The sequence below is a fragment of the Pygocentrus nattereri genome, chromosome 12, assembly GCF_015220715.1.
Source record: "Pygocentrus nattereri isolate fPygNat1 chromosome 12, fPygNat1.pri, whole genome shotgun sequence".
Classification (NCBI taxonomy): Eukaryota; Metazoa; Chordata; class Actinopteri; order Characiformes; family Serrasalmidae; genus Pygocentrus; species Pygocentrus nattereri.
Window position 1 is genome coordinate 33,768,673 of NC_051222.1, and position 15,000 is coordinate 33,783,672.

General features: G+C 41.0%; 2 protein-coding genes across 3 annotated transcripts in view; one reads left to right on the forward strand and one right to left on the reverse strand.

The window, feature by feature from the left end:
• Window positions 1–6,648: 6,648 nt before the first annotated feature.
• Window positions 6,649–12,336, reverse strand: LOC108411208 (5-hydroxytryptamine receptor 3A-like). Its single transcript, XM_017682667.2, has 8 exons — window positions 12,279–12,336; window positions 11,823–11,867; window positions 11,620–11,729; window positions 10,918–11,087; window positions 10,453–10,586; window positions 9,973–10,183; window positions 8,365–8,562; window positions 6,649–7,761 (listed from the first exon to the last, which is right to left on the reverse strand). The coding sequence occupies exons 4-8, from the start codon at window positions 10,979–10,981 to the stop codon at window positions 7,505–7,507; spliced, it is 864 nt and encodes a 287-aa protein (XP_017538156.2). The 5' UTR covers window positions 10,982–11,087; window positions 11,620–11,729; window positions 11,823–11,867; window positions 12,279–12,336; the 3' UTR covers window positions 6,649–7,504.
• An 866-nt stretch (window positions 12,337–13,202) lies between these two features.
• Window positions 13,203–15,000, forward strand: part of LOC108411209 (5-hydroxytryptamine receptor 3A-like) — an 8,100-nt gene continuing 6,302 nt past the window's right edge. For both annotated transcript variants that reach the window (XM_037543841.1, XM_037543843.1), the window contains exon 1: window positions 13,203–13,306. The gene's annotated coding sequence lies outside the window, so the exon portion shown is untranslated. The remainder of the gene's footprint in view (window positions 13,307–15,000) is intronic.

The window sequence follows — 15,000 nt, forward strand, 5'->3', positions numbered from 1 at the left end:
AACCCGTTCCTGCCGCCGATGTGGACAATAAACACGGTGACGTTGCTGCAGATTTCAATGCAGAGCGCCGTTTAAATAGAACGGACTGGGACGGGTGCTTTACTAACGAATTCCTGAAGAACGGTGCTACCTTCTGTGCAGTTGCTATGGCGATAACATGGCTTATGATTCCTTTTCATATATGACCAGCTTATCGCTGCTGCCGGAACAAAACCTTGTATCTCCATTTTTGTCATTCTTGTCAATTTTTGACATGATTTGAAAATACGTGGTGTTCTTTACGTTGTCTGTGAATTTCATGATGAACGGACAGAAAGACGTGGAAAGACGTCTGGTTCCATTCACTTACATTGAAAGTAGAGTAGGTATATATATATATATATATATATATATATATATATATGTGTGTGTGTGTGTGTGTGTGTGTGTGTGTAGAGAGAGAGAAAGAGAAAGAAAGAGTGAGAGAGAGAGAGAGAGAAAGAGAAAGAAAGAGTGTGAGAGAGAGAGAGAGAGAGAGAGAGAAAGAGAAAGAAAGAGTGAGAGAGAGAGAGAGAGAGAGAGAGAGTGAGAGAGAGAGAGAGAGTGAGAGAGAGAGAGAGAGAGAGAGAGAGTGAGAGAGAGAGAGAGAGAAAGAGAGAGAGAGAGAGAGAGAGAGTGAGAGAGAGAGAGAGAGAAAGAGAGAGAGAGAAAGAGAGAGAGAGTGAGAGAGAGAGAGAGAGTGTGAGAGAGAGAGAGAGAAAGATAGAGAAAGAGAGAGAGAGAGAGTGAGAGAGAGTGAGATGGGATGAGAGATGAGAAGCGGCTTAGAAGATGGATGGATGGATGGATGGATGGATGGATGGATGGATATATATATCTTATCCCTTTACTTCCATTAAAAGTTAAGAAAGTTTTTCTTGTCCTGTGAATTTGCGTTTTTTTTCTGACAGCAGTGAAGATGTGCAGATATGACGGGTATTAACACAGAGCTTGTCCTTTACTGCAGTATCAGCCTCTGCTCTTCTGGGAAGGCTGTACACCAGATGAACATTCAGGGTACAATTGAAATGATCCCAATGATGTTGTAACAAGATGCTATCTCCATGGCAACTGCGGTTCAAACACTAAAAGGGGGGAATGGGAGATGGGGGAAATCACCAACTAGACATTGATGGAGCAACGCAAGAATGTCCGCTCTGGTCGTCAGTCCTTTACAACAAAATGGTCTACACTTTACTGATCCAGGACTTTGCTGATGTTTCTGTACTGGTGTTTTAGACTGCAGCATGAGCAGGAATACGTGATTTTTTTTTTGTTTGTTTGTTTTCATCTTGTGCAGAGAGGGAAATCATGAGCTGTTGCTCCAAAATTACTAAGGAAAATAAAAATAAAAAAATCCATGAATTTAACTTCAAAGCTAAAAATGTTTTTTTTTTCTTCTGCTGTAAAGTTACCATTGTGCAGATACAAGATTTTAAAATGAGAGTGACAAATTGAATATCATTAATAACGTATTTAAACTCTTCATTCCATCAAGCATATATTTGGTTTCCATGTCACTCTGCTGCTTGTTTTGTTTTCTGCTACCGCCATCTGTTTAGTTTACATGCACTGAGAAATCTGAGAGAAATCAGAGTAAGAGTTCACAGCACTGAGAAATATGAAAGAAATCAGAGTAAGAGCTCACAGCGCTGAGAAATCTGAAAGAAATCAGAGTAAGAGTTCACAGCGCTGAGAAATCTGAAAGAAATCAGAGTAAGAGTTCACAGCACTGAGAAATCTGAAAGAAATCAGAGTAAGAGCTCACAGCGCTGAGAAATCTGAGAGAAATCAGAGTAAGAGCTCACAGCGCTGAGAAATCTGAAAGAAATCAGAGTAAGAGCTCACAGCGCTGAGAAATCTGAAAGAAATCAGAGTAAGAGCTCACAGCGCTGAGAAATCTGAGAGAAATCAGAGTAAGAGTTCACAGCACTGAGAAATCTGAAAGAAATCAGAGTAAGAGTTCACAGCACTGAGAAATCTGAAAGAAATCAGAGTAAGAGTTCACAGCGCTGAGAAATCTGAAAGAAATCAGAGTAAGAGTTCACAGCGCTGAGAAATCTGAAAGAAATCAGAGTAAGAGCTCACAGTGCTGAGAAATCTGAAAGAAATCAGAGTAAGAGCTCACAGCGCTGAGAAATCTGAAAGAAATCAGAGTAAGAGCTCACAGCGCTGAGAAATCTGAAAGAAATCAGAGTAAGAGCTCACAGCGCTGAGAAATCTGAAAGAAATCAGAGTAAGAGCTCACAGCACTGAGAAATCTGAAAGAAATCAGAGTAAGAGTTCACAGCACTGAGAAATCTGAAAGAAATCAGAGTAAGAGTTCACAGCACTGAGAAATCTGAAAGAAATCAGAGTAAGAGTTCACAGCACTGAGAAATCTGAAAGAAATCAGAGTAAGAGTTCACAGCGCTGAGAAATCTGAAAGAAATCAGAGTAAGAGTTCACAGCGCTGAGAAATCTGAAAGAAATCAGAGTAAGAGCTCACAGCGCTGAGAAATCTGAAAGAAATCAGAGTAAGAGTTCACAGCACTGAGAAATCTGAAAGAAATCAGAGTAAGAGTTCACAGCGCTGAGAAATCTGAAAGAAATCAGAGTAAGAGTTCACAGCACTGAGAAATCTGAAAGAAATCAGAGTAAGAGCTCACAGCACTGAGAAATCTGAAAGAAATCAGAGTAAGAGTTCACAGCACTGAGAAATCTGAAAGAAATCAGAGTAAGAGCTCACAGCACTGAGAAATCTGAAAGAAATCAGAGTAAGAGCTCACAGCACTGAGAAATCTGAAAGAAATCAGAGTAAGAGTTCACAGCGCTGAGAAATCTGAAAGAAATCAGAGTAAGAGTTCACAGCGCTGAGAAATCTGAAAGAAATCAGAGTAAGAGCTCACAGTGCTGAGAAATCTGAAAGAAATCAGAGTAAGAGCTCACAGCGCTGAGAAATCTGAAAGAAATCAGAGTAAGAGCTCACAGCGCTGAGAAATCTGAAAGAAATCAGAGTAAGAGCTCACAGCGCTGAGAAATCTGAAAGAAATCAGAGTAAGAGCTCACAGCACTGAGAAATCTGAAAGAAATCAGAGTAAGAGTTCACAGCACTGAGAAATCTGAAAGAAATCAGAGTAAGAGTTCACAGCACTGAGAAATCTGAAAGAAATCAGAGTAAGAGTTCACAGCCCTGAGAAATCTGAAAGAAATCAGAGTAAGAGCTCACAGCACTGAGAAATCTGAAAGAAATCAGAGTAAGAGTTCACAGCGCTGAGAAATCTGAAAGAAACCAGAGTAAGAGTTCACAGCGCTGAGAAATCTGAAAGAAATCAGAGTAAGAGTTCACAGCCCTGAGAAATCTGAAAGAAATCAGAGTAAGAGTTCACAGCACTGAGAAATCTGAAAGAAATCAGAGTAAGAGTTCACAGCACTGAGAAATCTGAAAGAAATCAGAGTAAGAGTTCACAGCACTGAGAAATCTGAAAGAAATCAGAGTAAGAGTTCACAGCGCTGAGAAATCTGAAAGAAATCAGAGTAAGAGTTCACAGCGCTGAGAAATCTGAAAGAAATCAGAGTAAGAGCTCACAGCGCTGAGAAATCTGAAAGAAATCAGAGTAAGAGTTCACAGCACTGAGAAATCTGAAAGAAATCAGAGTAAGAGCTCACAGCACTGAGAAATCTGAAAGAAATCAGAGTAAGAGCTCACAGCACTGAGAAATCTGAAAGAAATCAGAGTAAGAGTTCACAGCACTGAGAAATCTGAAAGAAATCAGAGTAAGAGCTCACAGCACTGAGAAATCAGAAAGAAATCAGAGTAAGAGTTCACAGCACTGAGAAATCTGAAAGAAATCAGAGTAAGAGCTCACAGCACTGAGAAATCTGAAAGAAATCAGAGTAAGAGTTCACAGCACTGAGAAATCTGAAAGAAATCAGAGTAAGAGCTCACAGCACTGAGAAATCTGAAAGAAATCAGAGTAAGAGTTCACAGCGCTGAGAAATGTGAAAGAAATCAGAGTAAGAGCTCACAGCGCTGAGAAATCTGAAAGAAATCAGAGTAAGAGTTCACAGCACTGAGAAATCTGAAAGAAATCAGAGTAAGAGTTCACAGCGCTGAGAAATCTGAAAGAAATCAGAGTAAGAGCTCACAGCACTGAGAAATCTGAAAGAAATCAGAGTAAGAGCTCACAGCGCTGAGAAATCTGAAAGAAATCAGAGTAAGAGTTCACAGCGCTGAGAAATCTGAAAGAAATCAGAGTAAGAGTTCACAGCACTGAGAAATCTGAAAGAAATCAGAGTAAGAGTTCACAGCACTGAGAAATCTGAAAGAAATCAGAGTAAGAGTTCACAGCACTGAGAAATCTGAGAGAAATCAGAGTAAGAGTTCACAGCACTGAGAAATCTGAAAGAAATCAGAGTAAGAGTTCACAGCACTGAGAAATCTGAAAGAAATCAGAGTAAGAGTTCACAACACTGAGAAATCTGAAAGAAATCAGAGTAAGAGCTCACAGTGCTGAGAAATCTGAAAGAAATCAGAGTAAGAGTTCACAGCACTGAGAAATCTGAAAGAAATCAGAGGAAGAGTTCACAGCGCTGAGAAATCTGAAAGAAATCAGAGTAAGAGCTCACAGCACTTAATTTACTTAATTATCTCATTCCCACACCTTAATAGTCATTGCCACACATTAGGATCTTGATTCCATGCGTTAATAAGGTGTGGGCACATATTATTTTTATTTATATGGGATGTCATCAGCAGGGCTCCATTCCTTGTATAAAAATCAAGGCTCAATTTAATTCTTGTCAAATGTGGAAAAAGATGCCTGAGATAGGATAACAATGACCTCAGCACTCTATGCCTTGACTAGAATGTGGAAATCTTCCTGTTTTCCTGCAACTTCCCATGTACACTACATTGCCAAATGTTTTCACTCACCCATCCAAATAATTGAATTCAGGTGTTGCAATCACTTCCATGGCCACAGGTGTATAAAGCCGAGCCCCTAGGCCTGCAGACTGCTTCTACAGACATTAGTGAAAGAATGGGTCGCTCTCAGGAGCTCAGTGAATTCCAGCGTGGTACCGTGATCGGACGCCACCTGTGCAGGAAGTCCAGTCATGAAATCTCCTCACTACTAAATATTCCAAGCCGTACATCACCAAGCGCAATGCAAAGCATGGAATGCAGTTGTGTAAAGCACCAGCACTGGACTCTAGAGCAGTGGAGACGTGTTCTCTGGAGTGACCAATCACGCTTCTCCATCTGGCAGTCCGATGGATGAGTGGGTTTGGTGGTTGCCAGGAGACGGTACTTGTCTTACTGCACTGTGCCAAGTGTAAAGTTTGGTGGAGGGGAGATTATGGAGTGGGGTTGTTTTTCAGGAGTTGGACTCCAAGACCATCTCAGCAGACCAAGAGATTTTGGACAATTTCATGCTCCCAACTTTGTGGGAACAGTGTGAGGACGGCCCCATCCTGTTCCAACAAGACATGGATGAGTGAGTTTGGTGTGGAAGAGCTTGACTGGCCTGCACAGAGTCCTTACCTCAGCCCCATAGAACACCTCTGGGATGAATTAGAGCGGAGACTGCGAGCCAGGCCTTCTCAACCAACATCAGTCTGACCACACCAATGTGCTTCTGGAAGAATTAAAAATTCCCATAAACACGCTCCCGAACATTGTGGAAAGCCTTACCAGAAGAATTGAAGCTGTTATAGCCGCAGAGGGTGGGCCGACATGATATTAAACCCTATGGATTAAGAATGGGATGTTACTCAACTTCATATGTGAGTGAAGCGAATACTTTTGGCAATATAGTGTAACTTAACTGGAAAAACTACTTTAGTGATGAATATTCCATTGACCATTGCAATCCTAAAGTAAAAAAAAAAAAAAACAATCAAGCATTCGGTCCTTAGACATTTACATTGACTCAATGTGAAAACAAGACTTCAAATGATTTTGTACCTTTTTCAATGTTGCTTCTTAAAAGATCCTGTGGATTTCTTTTAAATTGAAGCTGATGTTTAAAAAGTAAAACTTAAGTAAAGTGAATTTTTAAGCGAAGACAATTTATGTAAACAATGCTCATTATATTTGTGCTCATCTGTTCAAAGCTGTGCTTGCTAGTCACTGGCCAGTGTTGTTAATGCTCATCAAACTGTTCTTCATTATCTTATTATTTTTATAGGTTTTTGTACCACTTTCATAGTTTTTGAGCTAGAACTACACAACTTTGCAGGTTTGTTGAGTCTAAATGGGAGTGGTGCACTTCTCGCACTTCTAGCAGCCCATCTACTCCTTAGCAACTATCTTGCATAACCTATCAATGCCTTAGCAGCACCTTAGCAACCACCTTGGATAGTTACTTATTTTGGGACTCCTACCACTTCACTCGTGTTATCATGCCGGTTTGGCTATGCATTGAAGATTGTCAAGTTAACTGTCTGGACCAGATAAAGATCAAGCCTTTAAAATCTTGATGTCCCCTATAATACTGAGGTTTAAAGTATTGAAATATCAAAGAATAGGCCTACAATGCTCTTTATCGCTCTACCACAGCAGCGACTCAGTCATCTAGACATGTAGGCATGCACGTCTAAAAGTTTGTTCTGTGACGAATTTTGATCACTGAACTTGACAAAGAGGAATCGGCTGGAAATCATTTATTATGATAGTTGCTTTACTTGCTTTAGAGTGCAGTTCACACATCTACCTTAATAACCAGTCATTTGTCAAATCATATATCATGCATGCAATCCTGTTAATGTGTTTACTATTCATATTTATGTGAAATCCAGAAGAGTCGTTGATTCCTTTTGCATAAATTAAGGCGATAAAATTAAACCAACAAAAACCAATAGCCAATAAAAAACCTCCCCCCAAAATAATCACTAAAAGTTTACTTGCTACTTCTGACTGGATTCTGAATTATACTATAGTAAGCTGGTGGGAAAACAACAATAGAATTATTTGAAAGTTTTGGGAAGCAACTTTGCTGTAAATTTACATAATAAATTTGCCATAAATATACATTAAAGACACGTAAAGAAAATCAATCTTAAAACTGCAGGAATGATGGAGGATTGTGGCTAGGAATGACTAGGAAGGAAACCTGCATGGTATGAAGGCAAAGAAAATAAAAATAAAAAGTAAATAAATGTATTGTTCCCCATAGGATGCTTGCACTAATAACAACTACAACAGAAAGTCCTGAAATCCTGACTATGACAGGCTAGACTACACAAGAACAATACAAAGGCGAGCATAGGGGCTCATCCGGGATCACAGAGGGGCCCATGCTAGATATCAAAGAAACTTCTCCATTGATTAAAGTCATTAGTGGTAATGTTGGATTGCCTTTATGTCAAAAGACAGAAATCTTGGTCTAACTTCTATATGGAACATGGCGTTCCAGGGTCAGTCCCTTTTAATAACAGTCTGTTTTAGACCTTTGAATCCCAGCCAGCCATGCAGGCCCAACGTATGTGGTCAGGTCTTCTTCAATCATCTGTTCAGAGTCCACAGTAGTGTCAGAGAGAGTGCAAACACAGCCAGAGTGGAGATGTAGAGCTTGAAGCAGAACCGGTCCAGAGCCTCCATCAGGTGGAGTCTGGAGCTGCGCTGAGCGTTCACCCAGTTCAGCTTCCTCAACTCCTCACTAACATCTTCTAACTCCTCCTTCAACCTGTCAATCACACAGCCCCGCCCACACAGCCCTGGCCCCACCCTGCCATGCCTCAGAGCAAATGACCTCCTCAGACCTACAGGAGATGGAGAATAAAGTAGGTGATATAAACAATAACTTTTCAGGACATATGTTTTCAGTGTTGTGTAAATACACAGATATATAGTAAAGTGTAACAAGAATCTTTTGAGCTAGTCTGAAGAATTTCATGCTTCCCAGTTCTTAGATGGATTCACACTTCATTACAAACTCCAATTCCCAAGAACCTTCAGTTTGTCATGTGACTCCACCAACCAATCATTCACCACCCAGCAGATCCCAGTCCACTGAGGACTGAGTGCCATCACCCGTTTGCCTGCTTATAAACATCTGTTTTACTATGTCTTTGTGAAGTTATCTCAAACTAGTAATAATAATAATAACTATAGTATTAGTATAACTAGTATTAGTACTAAGAAAATGGGTTTGACATTAGACAGATTGTATTAGAATGTCCAATGTTACCCATTCATGCCAACCTAAGACTTGTTTGTAATCATAGTTCAGCTTCACGTATAGTTCACGGCGATCTGAAATTAGCTATATTGTTCCTTCTACAGTCGTGCTTTACTCTACTGAAGGTTTACACCAGCATTTAGCCTACAAAATACAATGACTTTACCCAGCCAGCATGGAGTACCTCTACTGACATGCCGCCTGTATGCACGGAGGTGCTCAGTAGGGCCATCTGTCTTCAGGAGCTGTGGAGACACTCTCTGTATGATCTTCTCCAGTGGAGTGGTGTGTGTATGTGAATCTGGTTGTCCAAGCGTCAGAAGCAACACACTTTCCCCCATGCTAACACACAGCAGTATGAGGCACACCACCAGGTAAACACCTGAGAAACAGTTTAGAGTCCTGGTTCAGCCCAAAATCAAACTTATTTAGTGTTTGACGTTTTCTTAGACTAGGTTTGCAAGAGGTGAATGCAGCTAACAGGTAATGGAAGGTTATTAAGAAATGCTTGTAGCTCACAGGCAAAGGTATGTCCTTAATTCAGGCTTCAAGATGGCTACTGGTTTTAGCTATGCTAATATACTTTTGTCCAGATAACAATATATCATACAGGGCCAGAAACCACAAGCAAGTCCATTTGAGATTAAATAACAGCTCAACATGGCTTGAGGCAAGCCAGCAGGTAGCACAATGCTTATCGGTGGCCGTAAGCCACCATCCCATTACTTATTTTCAGCATTAGCCTCACAGCTGAAGTATAACACTAAAGAAGCAAACATCAGACGCCAACAAAGTCTTGGCTGGTCAGTGTTGGGGTTTCTGATGAAATATGTCCTTGAGTCATCATTAATAAGAGCTTTGTAACAATCATTTACTCAGACATTATTAAAAACGAATGCTGTAAGCATTTAACTGAGGCAGACAGGTCTATGAAGTGGAAGAACAGGCCTAACGTTTCCATATATGGAGAGAATTTCTGCTCCGGGCCCAGACAGACAGGGCTTTATGTGACAGGGGTCTTTTATAGATAAGCGAACACCTGTCCTAGGAAAATACTGCCTGCTCAGGGAAAGCAAGCTAGCCTTTAATGAAGATACTAGATAAGGAGCGAGTAGGAACGGGCCATAAATCTTAAATAATGAGGAAGGCGCCCAGCTCGAGGTCAAGATGGCCCAATATAGAGAATTATATAAAAAAACCTACATCTTAAGTTATGATGGTTACCAAAAATCTCTGGAAATTCAGACATAATAGAAACTAAATATATGCCCAAGGACATATGAAATCACCCCAGGGAGGGGTAATGAGCTCACCCCAAACCCAATATAAAACAGGGTGTATTATATTGTGTCTTTGCATTGTGGCTGACCGGGAGCCATCATGTCACTGAAGCTCATTAAATGAAGAAGGCCTTTTCCTCTTCTTCAAAAGAACCATCGGCTGAAGTTTGGTTTTTCATTTTCTTTATTTTTGCAAGAAAACTTTTTAATCTTTTGACTTTATTACCCTTTTTGCATCGGAGAACAGAATAAATTTAGCACTAAAACCTTAGAATTAATTAGTTGTAGCGTAACCCCACATCCGGGACTCGGGGTGGAGGCTCGATCGCTCTAAGTCCCGGCATCGACTACATTCTGGGTGAAACTGTGATTTGGATTTTGGCCAAATGTAAACTTTGAGATATATAGCTAAAAGCACAAAGAACAATCATCAAATTGTGTATATTTCCTTACTCACACAGTCACCCATATACATTCACCCACCCAATTACCCCCACAACTATGCCCCTTACCCAGCACAGGTGTGGTGTCTCTGAATGGTGGCAGTATGTCGGTGATGAGGACTAGGAATACGGTGTAGCCGAAAAGCAGAGTGACCTTGAACGGGATTCGCTCAGCGCAGTTCACCGGCACTGCAAAGGCTGCAACATCAATGAGCATCACCATCGCACTGGGTACCATCAGATTCAACACATAGAACAGACTGTACCGGCCCAACTCCACCTGTGGAGCAAAGAGAGGGGGAGGAGTACTGTTTAAACGTTTATAGTCACTGTTTTCATTAATAAATGAACTATAGAAAGAAATAGAAATAGAAAAACTATCATTAAGTAATTATAATGTATTACAAAAAATACATAGAAATACTAGCAATATATAATTACGGTATACAATGTGTCATTTAAAAACGTGCCCATTCGTCCCCCTGAAATGGTTATTATTGAATAAAATAAGACATTTTATTTATGAGGTCTGGTGTATGTAGTGGGTACCTGAAAGCTGAGATGTGAGTACTGTTTCTGACTGTAAGTATAAACTTTAACCTCCATTAAGTCCCATTCACCATGACCTTTCCTGTCAAACTCAGAGCGCCTCCTGGTGTCCACATACAATAACACATCCTGCTCTGCAATAAACAAAAAGATATCAGGCTTGACATGACATTAGTGCCAGCAGCATGGCCCATACTGCTGACAGCAGTGGAGTCCTTATCCTACCTCATACAGGACTGTGTGCAGGTGCCTTGGTGGGCATGACATGTGCTTATGGACCACTTACAGTCATATGCAAAGTTTGGGTCAAAGTGATTTTCAAAGTGAAAATAGGTCAACACATCCATCTTGGTCTTGATGAGTCTTGATGTCCATCCTTGACCCTTAATATGTGGTGCAATGCAACTAACCTAATTCTCAATTTGAAGTTCATCTCTAATCCAGATTCCATGTGAACGTGTTTACCTGTGTGCAGCTGAGGGTAAAGGGTAATGTTGCACTTTTGCTGGTCAAATGGAAACAGGAGCATGGCCAGATCACAGTGCAGAGTCAGTATTATATCCTCCACCTTGTTAACCCAACCCGTCCACTCTATACATGCGTAGCCGTCTGAGTACTGCCGGTGAATTGCAATACTGTGCAATGACACATAAAAATGCATATTTTGTAACAGAATTAGAATCAGAAATGAAAGAAACCTACATTGAAAAGGAGCCCATTACTAAGCCCTGTGGAACCCCACCAATTCTGCAAGAATATTACCCATGTTATCTGTAGCTACCCATAACTTTCTAAAAGTTATCTGCAACTTAAAAAAAAAAGAGATTGATAAAAATACATAACATTTTCCATTTTGTACAGTACGCATCGATCTGAATGTTGTGGTTGTTATAATTTATTATAATCAGTTTCAGAAGTATTCAGTCATATATCTTCAAATTATTTGGAAAATAAAAAATTCAATTAAAAAAATTATAAGTGGTGTATTTTTCAGTCACATTTGTGTTTTCAGTGTATCTGAAGTATATTAAAACAAATTAAATGGAATTGTGGAGAAATTTAAGATTTAATCACTTCCTGAAAAAAAATCATAAAGATGCTTGATTCAAATAAACTCACTGTGAGGTCAGAGATTATCCCCCTGATATGGCAGAAGTATAGACTTACGCCTCTCTAATGGTGATATCAGGGGTCCAGATTCTGGAGGCTGGCACAGTAAAGTTTGACAGACCTCCATACCATGAGGGATCCCATGACACAAACTCATCCCTCCATCTCTGCATACATAGTTCGGGAAGGTAAAGATGTAATGCATGAATAAAATAATAATAAAAAAAATAATTATTTGTATTTATACTGCAGGAATCTACCTGACTTAGACGAATGTGAAGTTTGACTGTTTCTTCCTTTTCATTCTGAAACAAAGGAATCATAACTCATGCAAAGTAATGCCTTGTTTTGCCCTTGTGCATGGTCCAAATACCCCTAGTTTGATAAAAACATCAACATTTAGTGGCAGTGATGAGGTTGTTGGATAGTGCAGTGGTTAACACCTCTCCCTTCTACACTGGGGTTCAATCCCCCACCAGGGCAAGCACCCTACACTATACCAATAAGAGTCCTTGGGCAAGACTCCTAACACCACCTTCACCTACGTGTGTAAAATGATCAAATTGTAAGTCGCTCTGGATAAAAACGTCTGCCAAATGCCATAAATGTAAAACGTAAATGTGGCATTAGGGTTCACATTCACTCATACAGAAGCACTTAGAAGCTCCTCACGCTCCAGTACACACTACTGTGAGAGTGTGTGTGAGTGAACTCACCACATCAAGAATTTTGAGGACATGCAGGTCCAGATAAAGGCTGAGCGGAGAACTCCAGTCTTTTACAGGTCTAACCCAGGCCGAGGAGAAGCGTGTTATATTGCTGACCACAGAGATCATATCTGAATTTGCACAGCACACTGACACGCACACACACACACACACACACACACACACACACACACACACACACACACACACACACACACATTCACACCCTCAGAATACTGCATATATACACAGTAACAAACACACTATAACAAACCTCTAGTATGACATGGCAAGAAAATGAAATGCAATTTAAAAAGGGCCTATTACACAGCCATGTGGAACACCACAAATATTACAATATTACAGAGCAATATAACCCACAGTTTCATAGTACCTAGTAAATTCAACATTCTTGAATTCATAATATTCATAATAATTCATCATTGAATGAATAACATTCATAATAATAATAATAATAATAATAATAATGAGTCTGAAAAACAACTTAAACACTCATACTAACATGGCTGGCTACGAATGGATACAAACAGCTATCTGATATAATTTTCAAAAGGCTAGTTACTGGCTATTTGCTTTAATTATTAGCAGCTTTAGTGTTACTGACTGAAACATACCGGTCAGAATGGCAGCTGGTAAATAAGGGAGTTAACTTTACACATAAATGAAGTGTAATTGGTTTAAAACCAGGCATTTTACCTGTTGAGGACAGAAAAACTGCTAGCAGGGTGATCCATCCAGCCATTGCTCCATTCTTTCATCATCACTTGCTCTGTTCGCTTTCTCTTTTGCACATTTTTACTGTTTCTGTTCACTTCTTTGTCTTAGCTCATCTGTTCTCAGCTCCTGTGAGGAGTTGTATGACTCGTTTAGATATGCAAATTCAGGTCTCAGTGTGCAAAGTGTGTGTGAATGTGTGTAATTTGACTAACGCTTTGACAGAGATAGCCAGGGCTAACGGCTTGATGGCTTGGATGTCTGAAGAGCTTCCATTAGACGTGTTAAGGTGAAGCAGTCGGGTGAGTACCCAATCGGTTCTAATGATGTCTTTTAATGGAATTAAAATGATGAGATTTATAGTTACAGTTACCGTTACTCAGGCTGTTCATACAATCAAATAAACCTTGTGGATATAGTGTGTCGAAACTGTGAGACTGATAAAACTGTGTATATAAACATATATATATATACACATATATATGTGTGTGTGTGTGTGTATACATATATACTCTCACCGGCCACTTTATTAGGTACCTGTTCAGTTGCTTGTTAACAAAAATAGCTAATCAGCCAATCACACGGCCGCAGCTCACTGCATTTAGGCGTGTAGAGGTGGTCAAGACGACTTGCTGAAGTGCAGACCGAGCATCAGAACGGGGAAGAAAGGCGATTTAAGGGGCTTTGAACGTGGCGTGGTTGTTGGTGCCAGACGGGCTGGTCTGAGTATTTCAGAAACTGCTGATCTGCTGGGATTTTCACGCACAACCATCTCTAGTGTTTACAGAGAACGGTCAGAAAAAGAGGAAATATCCAGTGAGCGGTCAGTTGTGTGGACGAAAATGCCTTGTTGATGTGAGAGGTCAGAGGAGAATGGGCAGACTGGTTCCAGATGATAGAAAGGCAGCAGTAACTCAAATAACCACTTGTTACAACCAAGGAATCCAGAACACCGTCTCTGAACACACAACACGTCGAACCTTGAAGAAGATGGGCTACAGTAGCAGAAGACCACAACGGGTGCCACTCCTGTCAGCTAAGAACATCCATCCATCCATCCATTTTCTAAGCCGCTTCTCCGTCAGGGTCGCGGGGGGATGCTGGAGCCTATCCCAGCAGTCTTCGGGCGGAAGGCAGGATACACCCTGGACAGGTCGCCAGTCCATCGCAGGGCAGACACACAGACACAGACAGTCACTCACACACTCACACCTAGGGGTAATTTAGCATGTCCAATTGGCCTGACTGCATGTCTTTGGACTGTGGGAGGAAACCGGAGAACCCGGAGGAAACCCACGCAGACACGGGGAGAACATGCAAACTCCACACAGAGAGGACCCTGGCCGCCCGGCCGGGGAATCAAACCCAGGCCCTCCTCGCTGTGAGGCGACAGCGCTACCCACCACGCCACCGTGCCGCCCCAGCTAAGAACAGGAAACTGCAATTCGCACAGGCTCACAGAAATTGAACAATAGAAGATTGAAAAATGTTGCCTGGTCTGAAGAGTCTCGATTTCAGCTGCGACATTCAGATGGTCGGGTCAGAATTCAGCGTAAACAACATGAAAGCACGGATCCATCCTGCACTGTATCAGCGGTTCAGGCTGGTGGTGGTGGTCTGATGGTGTGGGGGACATTTTCTTGCCACACTTTGGGCCCCTTAGTACCAACTGAGCATAGTTTAAATACTGCAGCCTATCTGAATATTGTTGCTGACCATGTCCATCCCTTTATGACCACAGGGTACCCATCTTCTGATGGCTACTTCCAGCAGGATAATGCACCATGTCATCTTAAACTGGTTTCTTGAACATGGCAATGAGTTCACTGGACTCCAGTGGCCTCCACAGTCACCAGATCTCAATCCAATAGAGCCCCTTTTGGACGTGGTGGAACGGGAGATTCGCATCATAGATGTGCAGCCGACAAATCTGCAGCAACTGCGTGACGCCATCATATCAATATGGACCAAAATCTCTGAGGAACGTTTCCAACAC

Excerpts from the sequence above, each read along its gene's own strand:
- LOC108411208 (XM_017682667.2), bottom strand. The coding sequence starts at position 10,981 with ATGCTCCTGTTTCCATTTGACCAGCAAAAGTGCAACATTACCCTTTAC. Across the intron at positions 10,587-10,917 it reads TTACCCTCAGCTGCACACAG|AGCAGGATGTGTTATTGTAT; the intron begins GTAAACACGTTC and ends TGTTTATTGCAG. Across the intron at positions 7,762-8,364 it reads CAGGCGGCATGTCAGTAGAG|GTCTGAGGAGGTCATTTGCT; the intron begins GTACTCCATGCT and ends CATCTCCTGTAG.